We start from the raw sequence: 19,036 nt of genomic DNA on the forward strand, positions 1-19,036 counted from the left end.
TCAGCTGCTTCATCAATGGCCTTTCATCCATCATAAGGTCAGAAGTGGGGATGTTTGCTGATGACTGCATCACTGTTCAACGCCATTCACAACTCCTCAGATAATGAAGCAGTCCATGCCCACATGCAACAAGACCTGGACGACATTCAGGCTTGGGCTGATAAGTGGCAGGTAACATTCGTGCCACAGAAGTGCTAGGCAATGTCTATCTCCAAAAACCGACTGTCTAATCACCGCCCCTTGACATTCAACGGCATTACCATCACTGAATTCCCCACTATCAATATCCTGGGGGTCACCATTGACCAGAAACGTAACTGGACCAGCCACATAAATACTGTGGCAACAAGAGCAGGTCAGAGGCTAGGTATTCTGCAGTGAGTGTCTCACCTTCTGACTCCCCAAAGCCTTTCCACCCTCTACAAGGCACAAGTAAGGAGTGTGATGAAATACTCTCCACTTGCCTGGATGAGTGCAGCTCCAACAACACTGAAGAAGCTCGACACCATCCAAGACAAAGCAGCCTGCTTGATTGGCACCCCATCCACCACCTTAAACATTCACTCCCTCCACCACCGGCGTACCGTGGCTGCAGTATGTACCATCTATAAGATGCACTGCAGCAACTTGCCAAGGCTTCTTTGGCAGCACCTCCCAAACCCACGACCTCTACCATCTAGAAGGACAAGGGCAACAGGCGCATAGGAACACCACCACCTCCAAGTTCCCCTGTAAGTCACACACCATCCTGACTTGGAAGTATATCACCGTTCCTTCATCGTCGCTGGGTCAAAATACTTGAACTCCCTCCCTAACAGCACTGTGGGAGTTCCTTCACCACACGGACTGCGGTGGTGCAAGAAGGTGGCTCACCACCACCTTCTCAAGGGCAACTAGAGATGGGCAATAAATGCTGACCTTGCCAGTGACGCCCACATCCCATGAACGAGTTAAAAAAATACAACTCTCTATTCGTTCATCCAAATCATTAATATGGTGAAAAATTGAGGCCCCAGAACAGATTCCTGGGACATTACACCACTCGTCACATCCTGCCAATCCGAGTACATCCCCATTAACCCCACTCTGTCTCCTACCTCACAACCAATTTTCAACCCCAGTCAAAAGGCAGCCTCCAATTTTGCGCACTTTCATTTTTACTAAGAATCTCTTTTTGCTGCTAATTGGTCTTGATTAGGAATGCAGCTTCCCACACCGAGGTTCCAAAACATCTCCAGCACATATTCAAATACCACTTTTTTCACTTGTATCATTTTCTTCTAGTTCAGATCTCAGAATTGTATACATTTGGTTGCTCAAGCTTTGGGGTGGTATTTCTGCAGAGATTCTCCCAATCTCCTGTCGTAACTTTGTCTGCACTATTTCTCTGTGGGTTTCCCAGAGCTATGGTGGGAGATCTGAAGAAACCGCTCTCTCCCCCCCCCCCCCACACCCTGTGGAAATTCTACCCCTTTTGTGTTTCATCAAGTTCAGGAATATCGATGCTGTAGCAATGGAACACTTTTGCTCAGGCACCTGGTTCAAGCCCCATTCCAGGCATTGAGTGCATGGAATTCTTCTCTCCATGGATGTTGCCTGGCCTGCTGAGTTTTTCCAGCATTTTCTGTTGTTATTTCGGATTTCCAGCATCTGCAGTATTTTGCTATCATTGAGTGCATGGTGACATTTTAGTGCAGTAGGGAGAGAGTACTGCAATGTCAGAGGTGTCCTTTTCTTCCATGAGACATTAAACGTCTGCCCTCTCAGCTGAACATAAAAGATCCCGTTTCACTATTTGAAGAGCAGATGAATTCTCCCGGTGTCCTGGTCAATATTTGTCCCTCAACCAACATAACTATAACAGATGATCTGGTCATTTATCCTGTTGCTGTTCTGTGGGAGCTTGCTGTGCACAAGTTGGCTGCTTTTCCCTACATTACAACAGTGACTAAAAATGTTTTAAGTACTTAATTGGCTGTAAAGTTTGTGATGTCCCAAAGACCCGAAAGTTACTACATAAATGCAAGTTGGTTGTTACTTATTGCTGCAGTACTGCGGGCGGCTGGAAGGCAGCGCCACTGAGAGGTGAGCGACAGCTATAAGGGGGAGTGGCAGAGGAGTGAGGCAGGTAGAGACGGACAGAATTGGGGAAGCAGGTAAGACGGGAACAGCCATATTGGAGAGGGCAAGCGGGCCGGGGAGAGGAACAAACAGACTTCAGCAGGTACGGAAGGCAGCGACTCACTGAGCATTGGCGGAGCGGCGCGCAGCGCCGGGGACACTCGTCCCGTAGCCCGGGCTGTGATTGATTCGAGCCGGGCTGACCCTCCCCTGGCTCCGGTGTCCCCGCGGGCCGGGCCAACCTCCCCACTCCTGGGACTGCGCTGCTTTTTTAAGTCGGTTTGCGGGGCGAGTTCAGCGGTGGAGGGAATTATTGGGCGTAACTTTATTAAAGATTTTTTTTCTTGAATCGATTTTTTTTTTCAATGTTAACTAATCAAAAATAACAACTTTCAAGTAATTATCGAAAGTGAGTTTTGAAAAGTATTATTTAAAATCTGAATTTAAAAACAATTATTTTTTAGTTTAAAAATAACTTAAATTTAATTTAAGTGTCTGAGTTAGTGAGACAAAGAGCCGGACAAATCCACCTAAATAAAGTGACAAAAGTGGGGATCCGGATTCTGAGTAGTAGTTGTTCCCCCCTCTTCCCAAATCTCCGGGACAATCGCCTTTAAACAGCCCGAGGTCCTGGGGCTGGAATCCGGGAGCTTCAACACGGCAGAGTTACCACTGAGCGCCGATAGATTCCTGCCCGTGACCTCCGGCCCAGTCGGACAGGGGGATGTGTGAAAGGGCCTCCTCCCTTTACCCCGTCCAGTCCCCCCCCCCCCCCCCCCCCCCTCCTCCCCCTCCCCCCTCCTCCCCCTCCCCCTCCCCTCTCTCTCTCTCTCTCTCTCTCTCCCCTTCCTCTTCTCTTTTCCCCCCATCTCTATAGGTGTTTACCGAGTGGGCGGCACACGCTGCCCTTTCGCGGATTCTGTGGCTGCGCCCTGTTTCCCAGCTGCCATATCTGGCCGTGGATCAGGCCGAGTTGCAGCATTGAGCACCCGGGAGAGGAGGGAGGCTCTCGCACAGGGAGCGGCACCTCCTGCACAGCGACCCAGCTCCTTACACTGTATTCTTTGTGTGCCAGGTGATTGAACGTTAAACATCAGGCTCTCGGCACTTCACATCACTCCAGGGAGAGGCGGAAGTTTGGAAAAGAACAGAAAATGCCGAAACCGGTAAGTAGTTAAAAGCTTGGCTTTTTTTTTTAAAGCGTTGTAACACGTTTAGTAACTTAAAACTGCGCCTTGCAAAAGATCCACTAACTTCCCGTACCTGTAGAACTTGTTTGAGACGCAGAGATCATTATCCAGGCATGTGTTCCTGTAGTAGTGAACACTTCAAACCTTGTTAACGGTCGAGAGTTGGGAATGATCTACCGAACTTCATTGGATTTTTTTTTAATGTGTATAATTTTGACTGGTACAGCAGTTTTCAAAGGGTGTTGGTATAGCTGAAATCTGATGCTTTAGCATTGCAATTTGCTGCAGCCGATGCCCGATAGTTGGGCCTGGCATTGGGCTGTACTGTTGTCTTGTTTCTGGATTTGACCACTCCTTGGTTAGTGTTAAGCCATTGCCCTTCCACTTTTCAGAGGGGGCTCTGTTCGGTGGACAAAGCCCACACTTGTAGCAGATTGAAGTTCTTCCAAAGTTTTGGAGCAGTCACCATGGAAACTCTAGAGGGTATTATTTGGTTGATGCAGCAAGTCCACTGAGTGAACTTTTTTTTTTAAGCAGGCTAGCCTTTCATTTGTGCAGGAATGTGGCGGCCACCAGCTTTGCTGGGTGTTCCTCATTCTTCAGTAGTGTAAATGTTACCATGCCATTTCTCCAAGCAGGGATCATTTATTTAACTCATCAGACTACATGAAAATTTCTAGTGGTGCTTTTGGGCTGACCAATTAGGGGTCACATTCTGTTCAAGGATAAGCTGAAGTCATTGTTCTCATTGATTATAAATATTGTGTTCACATTTCAAAATCATTTGAGTACTTTGATTTCAGGGGGAATAAAACTGCTTTTATTAACTGTCATCTGAGCTATAACTTGTTTTGTCAATTCTGGATTTTACCCTATTTTTGGCCATAAGTAAAATAATTTGTATGTAGTTTGGTAGTTCAGTTTTTATAAAAAAAAAAAAAACTTTGACCAGTAGTGATGGTGCTGGATTAGTTATACCTGTACCTGGTTGGCCAAGGAAGAATTTCTAGCAAGACTGCTTCACATGTTCTGTATTGAAGGTGGGGGAGAAGGAGTCAGCACCTTTTTAATTATGGATAAAATGACTTGGCATGTGACCACATTCCCATGACCACGATCTTTGGCTAATCAGATTTTTCAACGGTAATGATTAACATGCCATGAACTCCTGCATCTTGTACACTTTTTTGAATATGTAACTTTGTTTTACTCCTCTGCAAGTCATCACTTTTAACTGAGCCACATTAATGGATTACAGTTGCACGAATGTTTGCTGAATGTGCCAGGAAATGTGAATTGAAAGTAGTGTAGTGTGTATTGGTGTAATAGAGAATGGACAGGGGATTGAATTGAACAAAGGTTCTCTCATCAGTGTTTAAGATGGCTACACATAGCTTTATATGAAATGTGGCATTCACTTTTTTACTGATGCTGAAATCTCAATGCCAAAAAAAATTCATGTTTATATAAAAAAAAAATGCAAGTATAATAATTTCACTAAAGTTACAATGTAATGGTGAATCTAAAGCAATTTAGTGTGGCTACAGTTGGAGTCCTATGTGCAGTTTTGGGCTCCACACTGTAGGAAGAATGTTGAGAAAATAGTGCAGATTCATTAAGACCTGGTGTCTGGACATACAAATATGAAAAAAAGACTTGTAAAATTGGGAATGTTTTCATTAGACCAGAAGAGATTCATAAGGTGTGTGGAAAAAGGTGTTTAAAATTAGGAAAGAAACATAGAAGATAGGAGTAGGCCATTTGGCCCCTCGTGCCTGTTCTGCCATTTTAATGAGATCATGGTTGATCATCCAAATTCAGTACCCTGTCCCTGCTTTCTCCCCATATCGTTGATCCCTTTAGCCTTGAGAAATATATCTAACTCCTTCTTGAATATATTTAATGAATTGGCCTCAACTGCCTTCTGTGGTAGAGAATTCCACAGGTTCACCACTCTCTGGGTGAAGAAATTCCTCCTCATCTCAGTCCTAAATGGCTTACCCCTTATCCTTAGACTGTGACCCCTGGTTCTGGACTCCCTGACCATCGGGAACATCCTTCCTGCATCTAGTCCTGTTAGAATTTTATAAGTTTCAATGAGATCCCCTCTCATTCTTCTAAACTCTAGCGAATACAAGCCCAATCTCCATACGTCATTCCTGCCATCCCAGGTATCAGTCTGGTGAATCTTTGCTGCACACTCTCCATAGCAAGAACATTATTCCTCAGAAGGTGACCAAAACTGCACACAATACTCAAGGTGTGGTCTTGCCAAGGCCCTGTACAGCTGCAGATTGAGAGAATGAGGATAGATAGAACCAGACTGTTTCCAGTTGTTGACTGGACTTTATAAATATGCTTTAAAAGTAAGATTTAGGACAGTGCAGGGGGAAACTTCTTTACACAGAGGGTTGTGGCTGTGGGATGCACTACCAGAGTTAGTGATTGAAGTAGAAACCATGCCAACATTTAAAGAATAGGTTAGTTAGCTGGTTGAAGGATATGAGATTAGGACTACTGCTCCATGTGGAGCATAAATATCAGTAGGGACTAGCTGGGCTGAACAGCCTGTTTTGTGTCACCTGTTGCAGCAAGCTAAATGTGCAAGGCTAGTCATGTGTTTCTGTGATCTGATTTGTGCAAAACAGTTGGGTCTTATCTTGCATTAGAGCCCAGCTGGCCTACAGAGACTGGCATCTGACTGCAATTATAAATGAGGCTGAGTGGCACACCAGCTGCTCTCCTGAGATGGGAACAAAATTATGGCAAAGTAAAAGTCTGACATACCCAATTCAAAAATATTTAAATTATTACCCTTGTGTTGCTTGTGATTTAATATTGTACCAACATCTGATTTGTACATTTAAATGCAACATCTTCAATTGGTAGGAATGCTGGCCTTTAGGTTTCAACCTGAATTATTTTGACTTGTAAAAGACTTTCATTTATATAGCACATTATGTAAGTGAATGTCACCTTTTTTTACACACCAACTTCCCACATACAGCAATGAGATGAATGAGCAGTCAATCTGTTTTTAGGGTGTCCTCCTTGGCTCAGTTGGTAGTACTCTTGCCTCAGATGCAGAAAGTTGTGGCTTCAAGCCTCACTACAAAGACTTGGTGCATAATCTAGGCTGACGTGCCAATGCAGTACAGAGGGTGTGCTGTGCTGTCTGGTGTGCTGTTTTTGAGATGAGATCTTAAACTGAGCCAGTTGGGTGGTTGTAAAAGATTTCATGGCACTGCTTGAAGAGGAGCTGGGGAATTTTCCCAGTGTCATAGCCAACTGCCTTAACCAATATCACTAAAAAAAGATTATCTGATCATTATCTCATTTTTTGTGGGACCTTGCTGTGCACAAATTGGCTGCCATGTTTTACCATATTACAGCAGTGACTGTGCTGTAAAGTGCTTTTGGGTGTCTTGAGGTCTTGACAGGTTCTATATAAATGTAAATCATTTCTTTCCTTTTGTTGGTGTTAGTAATGTTGGACCGGTCACTGCAGGAGAAATGCCTGTTCTTTGAATAGCGCAATGGGGTCTTGAATCACCCTCATGAACCACTAGAACAGCCAAATGGATCTGGTTTAAATGAAGGGCAACATCTACCTCAGTTTAACAGGGCCTCTGACAATGCAGCACTCCCTCAGTACTGCAGTGTCAGCTTGGATTAATGCCACAGATCACTGGAGTGGGGATTGAACCAGAACCCTCTGACTTTGATGTGAGAGTGCTACCAACTGACACTAAATTAGTGAGACTCCGAGTCTGTTCGAATTCTTCCCAGTTGAGGGTGAGTGACTATTCAGATCATTGTTAATTTAATACCTGTACAGTTGAGTTTGTCTAAAAATATTTTAGAAAGGTGATCTTTTTAATTTCTGCTAAATTGAGAAAGTTATTATGTTTTGTTACAATTGCATTAGTTTCATTACAATTGCATTAGTTTCGAGGGCTCGAAAGGAGTGCCTTTTTTAAATAAAATATAGAACCAGCCGTTAGATCTTGACGTGTGAATCATACGTTGGGCAGGTTCCAGCAAGTTGATCGCTGCCTTTCAACTTTTTTTTTTTTTTTTTTTTAAAGTCTCCCTTTTTATTTCATAAACCATAATGGATGAGAGGTTGCTATATATTCGGTAACACAGGAGCGAAGGCTACTTAACTCTTCAGTGACCGAACACATTCAAATGTCATCAGACAGCTTGAATTTGGTATCCATGAAGTCTCCAGACTTCATAGTCCTGTAAGTGCCTGTAGTAAAGCACGACAAGTCAGTTAATGAAGTGAGGGCTCCTATTTAGAAGTTATAACATGGAACCAAATTGAAGCTCGCTTGAATCCTGTTGGGATTTCTCCAGTGGCGATTATAAATTAGATGGACAATTTTGAATGTTGTTTACCTAGCTGCGTCCCACCTTAAAATAGCTGTTGTATTGGTGGGGTGGTGAGTGAGAAGAAAAGAAAGACTTCTTTATATAGCGCCTTTCATAACCTCTGGACGTCCCAAAGTGCTTTACAGCCAATTAAATACTTTTTTGAAGTGTTGTCACTGTTGTAATGTAGGAAACTCAGCAGCCAATTTGCACACAGCAAGCTCTCACAAACAGCAATGTGATAATGACCAGATAATCTGTTCTAGTGATGTTAGTTGAGGGATAAATATTGGCCAGGGCCCAAGGGATAACTCCTCTGCTCTTCAACGAAATAGTGCCATGGGATCTTTTACATCCACCTGAGGGCAGATGGGGCCTTATCCGAAAGACGGCTCCTCTGACAGTTCAACACTCCCTCAAACATTGCACTGGAGTGTCAGCTTGGATTTTTGTGCTCAAGCCTCTGGTGCAGCTTGAAACCACAACCCTCTGACTCCAAGGCGAAAGTGCTAGCAACTGAGCCACAGCTGGTACTGATCAACGAGGGCGATGGTGGGTTTGTCATGGAGTATTTTTTTAACACCCTGTAAAGATGGTACAGCTTTGTCATGTGTATCACAAAACCATAAAATGATTTTGTTTTGAAATTCAAATTTTGGGGGTGGGTGGGTGATGTTTGCTTGCACTTATCTTCCCTATCTCCTTCAATTAAATGTCAATATTCTTGAGCATTGTTGAGTTTTTAGCAGTGATTTTTTTCTCCTATGTTTAAAACTGAAGATTTTCTAAGCTGAAGGCTCTTGGATAATCTAAGCAAGTTTTTTCCAAATTGTAATTGTGTAGTTTTTTGGAGATTAAAGATGAAGTTATATTTGGGGAGGGGAAACTGTGCTCCTTGGGGTTGGTTTCACTTCAAGGGCTAGGTATTGTTTTAAAGAGATGTTCTTTCACAGTGAGGCTGATGTGTATACATGCCTAGAGGTCACTTTGTTCTGAATACATTTTAGTTTCGATAGACCTGCCTGTCTACAGACTTGACCTTTCACAGTCTTCTGAGAAGGAGCCCAGTCTTGATTTAAATAGTGATATCCTGGGACACTCTTACAATAAAAGGACACTTGTGAATATATAAATAGTGTGCTTCCTGTTGTGACTTTTAGTCATTTTCAATGTCAACATTTAATGTTCAGACTGCCTTTTTAAAATGGAAATTCTACTTTCAAATTGTTGCCTGTCAGTGTAGTTGTAGGCTCATGGTTAGTAATTGGTGCAGTGGAGTGACTTCCTGATTTGAGCCCCTGTATAAGAAATTGGGGGGGATGTGGTAAGGAAGAGAATGAGTCCGAGTTTTCCAGTTGGGTTTTATTCGGGTGGTCCTACCCTATGTTTCAAGTCTCAAAATAACACCCTGCCAGCTGCTGTTTTGAAGGAGATTTATGTTCAACTGACATTTGTGCATCTCTTTGCCCCCAAGTACCAATGGTGGTGGAACTTTCAACCATCTCTGTCCTACACTTTGGAATTCTCTCCTCTCCTCCCCTCCCCCTTCCCACTGGGTCCCCTCTCTCCATCTTAACAACTTCAAGACCCATCTCTCTGACTATAAGCTTTGGTCCATCCTTCCTGTCTTAGTGCCTGTTTTTATTTCCTTGCACCAATCTGTGAAGTGCCTTAGGATGCATTTAAGGGTGTTATATAAAAGCAAGTTATTGAATTTAGAGCAAGTAAGCCTCGATTGAATCGTCGACCTTTTTTAGTGAGTGGTAAATAAATCTAATGCCAGGGCCAATTTTAGCATGGTCTGTAAACTTGCTTTTGTTAGAAGCTTATAGCTGACTTTTTCGTGGCCTCTCCACTAACCTCAGGAATCCTAGAATTTTTTAGCATGGAGGGAAGCCATTTTGCTGATCACACCTGTGCTGGCCCTCTAGCAAAGCTATCCTATTGGTCCTTTTCCCAATACCCACTTAAATGTCTAAAATACTAGAATTTTACAGAACAAGAGACCATTCGACCCATAGAAGATTTAAACCTGGTGTCTATTAAATGCTCTTTTTCCTCTTCAATGCAACTTTCTCTTTAGTTTGCAAAAAGACATTGCTGTGTAAGGAAGAAGAAAAGGGTATGAAGTTTTACAGCACACTTTGTGTCCGTAGTATTTCCCACAAACTTAACAGACAATGAATTACCTTGGCGTGTAGGCAAATGCACAATTTGCATACAGCAAGGTTCCACAAACAGCAATGAGATGAATGACCAGTTAATCTGTTTGTGGTGTTGGTTGAGTGGAAAAATAAGGCGCTCACTCCTTCCCCTCCCTTCCAGAACCATGATGGGGTTCCCCTTGTCCTCACATTCCACCCCACCAGCCTCTACATTAAATGGCTCATTTCCACCCATTGCCGCCACCACCAAACACATCTTTCCCTCCCCTCCTTTTTCATAGGAACAAGAGTAGACCATTCAGTGAGATCATTGCTGATCTGCAATCTAACTCCATATGCCTTAGATTTTTGTTAACCAAAAGGTACTATCAATCTCCAATTTAAAATTAACAATTGATCTAGCATCAGTTGCTGTTTGTGGAAGAGTTCCAAACTTCTACCACCCCTTTTTGTTTTCTAATTTCACTCCTGAAAGGTCTGGCTCTTAAATTTTTAGTCTATGTCCCCTAGTCCAAGACTCTCCAACCAGTAGAAATACTTTCCATCTACCCTATCTGTTCCCCTTTAATAGCTTGAAAACTTTGATTAGATCACCCCTTAACCTTCTAAATTCTAGGGAATGCAACCCTAATTTGTGTAATCTCTCCTTGTAATTTAACCCTTGGTGTCCAGGAATCATTCTGCATTCTGAAGGGACTATTTCCCTGGTCCACTCTTCAATCACCCCCAATGCCCACTGCACTTCCCATGGCACCTTCCCATGTAAGTGCAGGAGATGCAACGCCTGCCCTTTTACCTCCTCCCTTCCCACTGTCCAGGGCCCCAAACACTCCTTCCAGGCAATTCACTTGTACTTTCAATATAGTATACTGTATTAGCTGCTCACTCTAGTCTCCTCTACATTGGGGACACCAAACACAGGTTGGATGATGGCTTTGTTGAACACCTCCGTTCAGTCTGCAAGCATGACCCTGTGCTTCCGGTCATTTGTCATTTTAATTCTTCACCCCCCTCCACTCTGACCTCTCCGTCCTTGGCCTCCTACACTGTTGTAATGAAGCTCGAGGAACAACACCTCCTCCTCTTTTGATTAGGCACTTTTACAGTATTCTGGACTCTGAGTTCAACAATTTCAGATCATAACCACTGCTCCCATTTTTTTTCCAGACAACAGCCTTTGGTAATTATTCTGCTATTGCCATTTATACCACCTCCTAGACCCATCTTTTGTTTCTTGACTTGTCTCATTAACATCCCCTTTTGCCTGTGCTGTAAAGTACTTTTGTAATGTGCAACATGGCCTAGTGTTTATTCAAAAATGTAGCGTAAAAGCCTATGTACTGAGTTTTTCCAGCATTTTCTGTTTTTTTATTGCGGATTTCCAACATCCACAATATTTTGCTTTTGTATTGGTAATCTAGAGAACGTGAGTTCAAATCCCACTATAGCAGTTTGAGAACTTTCATTCAGTTTTAATAAAAAGCTGGTATCAGTTTATAAATTTTAAATAAATAAATAAAAAAAATAATGACCATCAGATTGTTGTATAAACCCAACTGGTTCACTAATGTCCCTCAGGGAAGGAAACCTGTCGCTTTACCTGGTTTGGCCTATATGTAACTCCAGTCCCACACAAATGTGGTTGGCTCTTAACTGCCCTCTGAAGTAAACTAGCGAGCCACTCCGTTATATTGTAGTAACTAGGAATGGGCAATAAATGCTGGCCTTGCCAGCAATGCCCACATTCCAAGAAAATTAAAAAAAAAAAAAAAACCTTTTCATATGGTGCTGTTAATGACCAGATGATCTGTTTTTAATGATGTTGATTGAAGGATTAAATATTGGCCAGGACACCAGGGATAACCCCCTGCGCTTCGAAATAGTGCCCCGGATCTTTTATGTTCACCTGAGGAGGCAGACAGGGCCTTGGTTTTGGTCTTGATTAACATCTCATCTGAAAGACAGTGCTCCCTCAGTATGGCACTGGAGTGTTGGCCTAGATCTTGTGCACATCACTGAAAGGTTCCTTCTCTATGGCTGTTTCCAACCTGTAAGGAATGTACATTCTACCCCCAAAGCTGGTGGTCAGCCACATTTGCAATCCTTTAAGTTCTATATCATTTGGTACACTATTTTTGGGATTTTAAACCTAGCTAAAATAAATCTTCCCTCCAGTTCTGGCTTTCCCATTTCCAGATCTTGGCAAGTTCTCTGGGTGGTTTTTGATGTTGGACTTCCGGGCTTTAAAGGAGGCGAAGGTGGAGGCAAGGAGTTTAGAAAGGGAATCCCACCGCGCAGGACTTGTGTGACACCAATGGTCGGGTGAAGGTGGGAATGCACAGGAGGCCACAGTCAGAGTTCAGGGGGGGTGAGAGGGCTGTATAGATAAATAAACTTGTTCTCTAGCATGTGACACTTGCATAAATGGAATGTTTCTGCATGTAAGACGCAGTTCTTTACTGTCTTCTGTTTAGAAGGCCTATTTTATAACAAAGTAAAACTTTCACGTATTTTTTTCTTTACCAGTTATTTCTCTGAATACTTGGTGTTACTTAAATAAAATATTTAACTTTGGAAGCTGTGTTCAGGATTTCCCTCCAAACTCAGAATAGGTCAGTTTTTCCAGAACTAGCTGCTGTTAATACTCTGAGCTCAGAAGAAACCATTGTTCATAAACAAAAGTTTTTTTTTTTAAACTGAGCTTGCTATAACGGTTTAGAATGTGTCAGACTATCCACTTGCTGGTTGTTCCAGCTGTATTTGTGTGCAGGTCTCATAGTAGTTACATGAACAGGAGTAGGCCATTCCACCATTCAATTAGATCATAGCGGATGTGTACCCCAACACTCTTTACCCAATTTTGCACAATATCCATTGACGTCCTTACCTAGCAAAAGTCTCTTGATCTCCGTCTTAAATTTCAATTGACCCAGCAACCATAGCCTTTTGGTGGTGGGGGAGGAGGAGAGGAGAGTTTCAGATTTCCACTACCCTTTGTGTGAAAAGTACTTCCTGATTTTTACTCTTAAATGGCCTGGCTCTAATTTTAAGATTGTCCCCTTATTCTGTATTTCCCCCACCAGAGGAAATAGTATCTGTATCAACCCTATTGAATCCCTTTTATTACTTTAAAGACTTCCAATTCGATCACCCTTTTTAATTTTCAAAACTCTAAGGAATGCAAGCCAAGTTTATGCAACCTGTCCTTATGCTATAACCTTTTAAGCCCCTGCCTTATTGTGGTGAATCTGCACTGTACCCCTTCCTGAGGTTCAGCACCCAAGACTGAATCCAGATGGGGTCTGACCAAGGTGCTATACAAATGAAGCATTGCTTCCTCACTACTTCTATAGGATGACCACACTCTTCCCACATTGAACTCCATCTGACAGTTTTGCCCATTCATTTAGTCTGTCTATGGGGGGAAAAATTCAGTTGTTTGCACCTTAATGGGGCGCCTAGCACCCGGGCGCGGCGATGTTTGTGCCACTCGTGAAATTAACTAGACATTTTGCGGCAGCGCTAAACACTACCGCCACGATCTCCTGTGCCGGCAGATCATGACGTCAGTCGAGTGCGCAACGCCCTGGTAGCGCCCTGGACCAGATATTGAGTGGCACCGCCTGCCGCTAGCAACGACCGGTTGAGGGGAGCGTTTTGCAGTCAGGAAGGGACTGGGGCAGTGCTATTTAAAGGCGACTGCTTCCTGCCTTTTTTTGTTGGTGACATTTTTGCACCACGGAGTGAGAGAGAGAATTCTGGAGAGATTCAACACTGAAGGAGTTTTGCATACTGAGCAGCACTTTGCAGGTTCATTTTGATTTGCCCTTGTATCTATTTAGAAAAGACTGAGGGCTGCACTCTGAGCTCTTTCCCTGGATCGCTCCATTGTTCTTTCCAGCAGATTTGATGTACAGGTCTCTCCAGGCCGAGATTCAAGGCTGCAATGAGCAGGATGTGGATGGAGAGCAAGATCAACCCTCCCCTTTAAGATTAAAAACAGAAAATGCTGGAGAAACTCAGCAGGTCAAGCAGCATCTGTGAAGAGAGAAAGTTAACTTTTCAGGTCGATGACCATTCATCAACCCTCCCCTTTAAGAATTGGCCGGTGCCAGTGTGTCTGTTCCATTGCTGACTGACCTCACATGAGCTTTGCCAGCGCTGTGAGGTAGCGCCTCGCCCCTTTGCCTTTGCGCCTTGCCCCTTTGCCTTTGCGCCTTAAGACAGCTGTGAAGCGCCTGATTTAGCGCTCCAATCACCTCCAGGGGCAATAAAAGCCAAGTTTGCTGTCTGAGGCGATAATTAGCGCCAGGCGTTAAACTTTGCGCACGGCCAATAATGGCGCCCCAAAAGTGGTGATACTGAATTCTCTTTTTCCCCCCCCCCCCCCCCCCCCCCCCCGGGCCCCATGACTTTAACTTAACTGCATGGTTCAAAGACTTGGTGGGAGAAATGGGTTTTGCTTCTTGGGACACTGGCACCAGTACTGGGACGGGAGAGAGCTGTTCCGTTGGGACGGACTTCACTTGGCCAGTGCTGGGACTAGAATCCTGGCGAATTGAATAACTAGGGCTATAGAGAGGGCTTTAAACTAATTAGTGGGGGGGGGAGGTTTCAAGAGAGCGAAAAATAAAAATGTCAGCGGAAAAGGCAATAGAGCAAGGTAGCAGTGGGGGAATTAAAAACCAGAGTGTGTCAGGAAGGGACAGAATGTATAAAGATAAAGGTAGAGTAGTAAAGGGGGTAAAAGCAGGAATAAATTGTCACCAAACATATTTAAAAGTTCTTTATCTGAATGCACACAGCACTTGTAACAAAATAGACAAGTTGACGGTACAAATAACTACACATGAGTATGATCTGGTGGCCATTACAGAAACATGGCTGCAAGGTGACCATGACTGGGAACTAAACATCCAGGAGTATTTGACAATTAGGAAGGACAGACAGTGAGGTGGGGTGGCTATGTTAATGAAGGATGGAATCACTGCTATTAGGTCAATGATATTGGGTCAATGATACAGTTTGGGTGGAGATAAGGAATAATAAGGGGAAAAAGTCACTAGTGGGTGTAGTCTATAGGCCTCCTAACAGTTGCAACGCTGTTGGTCGGAGTATAGATCAGGAAATAGTTGGGGCTTGTAATAAGGAAACAGCTATAATCATGGGGATTTTAACTTTCATATTGACTGGACAAATCAAATTGGGCAGGGCAGCCTTGAGGAAGAGTTCATAGAGTGCATTAAGCTTAAATAAAGGAGACTATGAAGGTATGAGAGCAGAGTTGACTAAAGTGGACTGGGAAAATGGATTAAAGTGTAAGACGGTACATGAGCAGTGGTGTACATTCAAGGAGATATTTCACAACTTTCAAGAAAAATATATTCCAGCGAGGAAAAAGGGACGTAAAAGAAAAGACAGCCATCCATGGCTAAGTAAGGTAATAAAGGATAGTATCTGACTGAAAAGGGCATATAAAGTAGCCAAATCTAGTGGGAGGATAGAAGATTGGGAAGCATTTAAAAGCCAGCAAAGAATAACTAAAAGATTAATTAAGAAAAGGAAGATAGATTATGAAAGTAAACTAGCAAAAAATATAAAAAAAGTTATATAAAAAGAAAAAGGGTGGCTAAAGTGAATGTTGGTCCCTTAGAGGACGAGACTGGGAAATTAGTGGTGGGGAACATGGAGATGGCAAAAACGCTGAACAAATATTTTGTATCAGTCTTTACAGTAGAGGACACTAAAAATATCCCAACACTGGACAAACAGGGGGCTATAGGGAGGGAGGGAGGTGGGTGGGGTGGGGTGGGGAGCTAAACACTATTAAAATCACCTAAGGAGGTGGTACTCGGTAAGATAATGGGACTAAAGGCAGATAAATCCCCAGGACCTGATGGCTTACATCCTAGGGTCTTGAGAGAAGTAGCAGTAGGAATTGTGGATGCATTGGTGGTAATTTTCCAAAACTCCCTGGATTCAGAAAGTCCTGGCAGATTGGAAAACTGCTAATGTAACACCCTTATTTAAAAAGGGAGGCAGACAAAAGGCTGGAAACTATAGACCAGTTAGCCTAACATCTGTGGTTGGTAAAATGTTGGGAGTCCATTATTAAGGAAGCAGTAACCGGACATTTGGATAAGCATAATTTAATCGGACAGAGTCTGCATGGTTTTACGAAGGGGAAGTCATGTTTGACAAATTTGCTCGAATTCTTTGAGGACGTAACAAACAGGGTGGATAAAGTGGGAACCAGTGGATGTGTATTTGGACTTCCAAAAGGCATTTGACAAGGTGCCACACAAGATTACTGCACAAGATAAAGAATCACAGGATTGGGGGCAATATACTGGCATAGGTGGAAGATTGGCTATCTAACAGAAAACAGAGTTGGGATAAATGGTTCATTCTTGGGTTGGCAATCCGTGATTAGTGGTGTTCCGCAGGGGTCCGTGCTGGGACCCCAACCCTTTACAATCTATAACGATTTGGAGGAAGGGACTGAGTGCAACGTATCCAAGTTTGCCGACGATACAAAGGTGGGAGGGAAAGCAGTGAGTGAGGAGGACATAAACCTGCAAAAGGACAGACCGGCTAAGTGAGTGGGCAAAAATTTGGCAGATGGAATACAATGTTGGAAAGTGTAAGGTTATGCACTTTGGCAGAAAAAAATCAAAGAGCAAATTATTATCTAAATGGAGAGAAAGTGCTCCAGTACAAAGGGATCTGGGGGTCCTGGTGCACGAAACACAAGGTTAGTATGCAGGTACAGCAGGTGATCAGGAAGGCCAATGGAATCTTGGCTTTTATTGCAAGGGGGATGGAGTATAAAAGCAGGGAAGTCTTGCTGCAGTTATACAGGGTACTGGTGAGGCCACACCTGGAATACTGCATGCAGTTTTGGTTTCCATATTGAAGATATACTTGCTCTCGAGGCAGTTCAGAGAAGCTTCACTCAGTTCATTCCGGAGATGAGGGGGTTGACTTATGAGGAAAGGTTGAGTAGGTTGGGCCTCTACTCATTGGAATTCAGAAGAATGAGAGGCGATCTTATCGAAACATACAAGATTGTGAGGGGGCTTGATCGGGTGGATGCGGTGAGGTAGTTCTCACTGATGGGTGAGACTAGAACTAGGGGGCATAATCTTAGAATAAGGGGCTGCCCTTTCAAAACTGATGAGGAGAAACTTCTTCACTCAGGGTAGTAAATCTATGGAATTTGCTACCTCAGAGTTGTGGAAGCTGCGACATTAAATACATTTAAAATGGAGAGAGACAGTTTCCTAGCTGATAAGGGAATTAGGGGTTACGGGGAGAGGGCAGGGAAGTGGACATGAGTAAGTTCGGATCAGTCATGATCCTATTGAATGGCAGAGCAGGCCCGAGGGGCCGTATGGCCTACTCCTGCTAATGTTGCTGCTACTTATGTTGACTTCCAGCTCCCATCCATATAACTTACTGTGCCACTTAACTTAGTCATCTGAAAACTTGGATATACAATTATATTTCTTTGAGTAATTAATTTGTATGGTGAAAAGATGAGGCCCCACTATAGATCCCTGGGGAATAGCACTTCTCATCCTTTAAATCAGAACATTCCCTTTTATTCCAACACTGTCTCCTACCTTCTGACCAATTACCAAACCATGTCACAAGGTTGCCCCCAATTACATGCGTTTACATATTTGCTGCTGCTTATTGTATAGAACCATATCAAATGCCACCTGGAAGTCTATGGCCTAGAAATTCACTGGTATAGCACTGGCTGTTGAGGCTGGTTTTATTGGAAAAAGTGGCGGCCACCTTGCTTCTGGTGTGGGACCCGGCTGCCATTTTGGCGAGGATCATAGCGCTGCCATTGACTGCGCTGGCCTCAAATTTAAATAAACAGATCGTGATGTCAATTGGCATGCAACGCCTGATTTGACGCCACGATTGCTATTTTGGATGTTCTCGCTTGCCCTAATGCTATGTCCTAAATACGCACAGAAAAATGTGCATGAAGCAGCCCTGCAGAGACACTGTCTGTGCTTCTTAAAAGGGACACATTCATCTTTGTTAAGTTTGAATTTCAGCTTTTGGACTTTTAAAATATTTTATTGAAGTAATGGCTTGGTGCAATACATTTAAAAAGTTGTTAGTGTTCAGGGAGTGCTGCTGGATGCTTGCAAGGCTTTGGATGGTAAAGGAAGGCCTCGAGACAGAAAATGCTGGAAATACTTAGCAGGTCAGGCAGCATCCGTGGAGAGAAGCAGAGTTAACGTCTGGTCAAGATGCTGCCTGACCTGAGTAGTTCCAGCATTTTCTATTTATTTCAGATTTCCAGCATCTGAAGTATATTGCCTCTGCGAAGACCATGTGCTCACAGTCCTGGGGGGCACATGGCGATGAAGCAGAGGCAGCAAAGGGGACAACCTGCTCCTGAGGGAGGAGGAGGTGGAATGAAGGATACAAACCAGACCTGGATAACTGGGATGGAATCATCTGCCTGCAATACTAGTGACCACAACCCCAATTCTCCTTTCAACATTTGTCCCACACTACTTTCCTCCTTACTGAGCACCACAGCATCCTCTTGGCCAAATTGCTGGAAAAAAAGCCACCACAAAGGAAATTTTCCAGCCCAACTTTATACATCTATCTCCAATATGACATCAAGAAATCAATTAATCACCCTTGTGCATTCCCTTCGTGACTGTCTTGTATGTGCTTTTGACTATCCGAATGCTCTCATGCAGTACTACCCCAGTGGCTGCAGCATGGCTGGTGGAAGACCTGCTGACTTTCGGTGGGGAATGCTGCAGATGGTCTTTCAGGACGGCCTTGAGCTGATGGTTGGGAGTGTGAAATCGAGTGACGGTGTTTCTTCTTCATTCTCCTCTCCCTCTTCTTGGTCAATCACTGGCTGGGCAAGCTGCATTTTTTGGGTATCTGAAATGAAGGCACAACGGTAGAGTTGTGGTGAGGAGGACGGGAAAGCAAGAGCCGCATGCTTACACCATGCACACCTTGTAAATCAGAAGAGATTGTGGGGTGAGAAGGAGCATAACTTTTTGAGGTACCAGCATCTTGTATTCTTTCAGCCCTGCTGCTGGCCAAGGGCTCAGCCATGCCTCTACCAAGAGTTGCCGGCGCTGTCTCCTTCATGGGGGTGAGGTGAAGCTAGGAATGGGCGGTGTGCCT

At 43.7% G+C, this 19,036-nt stretch overlaps 1 protein-coding gene across 3 annotated transcripts in view; it reads left to right on the plus strand.

The window, feature by feature from the left end:
* Positions 1-2,074: 2,074 nt before the first annotated feature.
* The window catches only part of ezrb (ezrin b), a 97,554-nt gene continuing 80,592 nt past the window's right edge, over positions 2,075-19,036 (plus strand). Inside the window, exons 1-2 of one of the 3 annotated variants that reach the window (XM_085981536.1) lie at positions 2,075-2,156; positions 3,197-3,287. In XM_085981536.1, the coding sequence (XP_085837662.1) occupies positions 3,276-3,287 (12 nt within the window). In that variant the 5' untranslated portion in view covers positions 2,075-2,156; positions 3,197-3,275. Of the gene's footprint in view, positions 2,225-3,039; positions 3,288-19,036 lie in introns of those variants that run through there. The other 2 variants (XM_085981534.1, XM_085981535.1) reach the window with 2 other exon arrangements.

The sequence above is a fragment of the Somniosus microcephalus genome, chromosome 3 (assembly GCF_052327205.1).
Source record: "Somniosus microcephalus isolate GS21.2 chromosome 3, FLI_Smic_1.0, whole genome shotgun sequence".
NCBI lineage: Eukaryota > Metazoa > Chordata > Chondrichthyes > Squaliformes > Somniosidae > Somniosus > Somniosus microcephalus.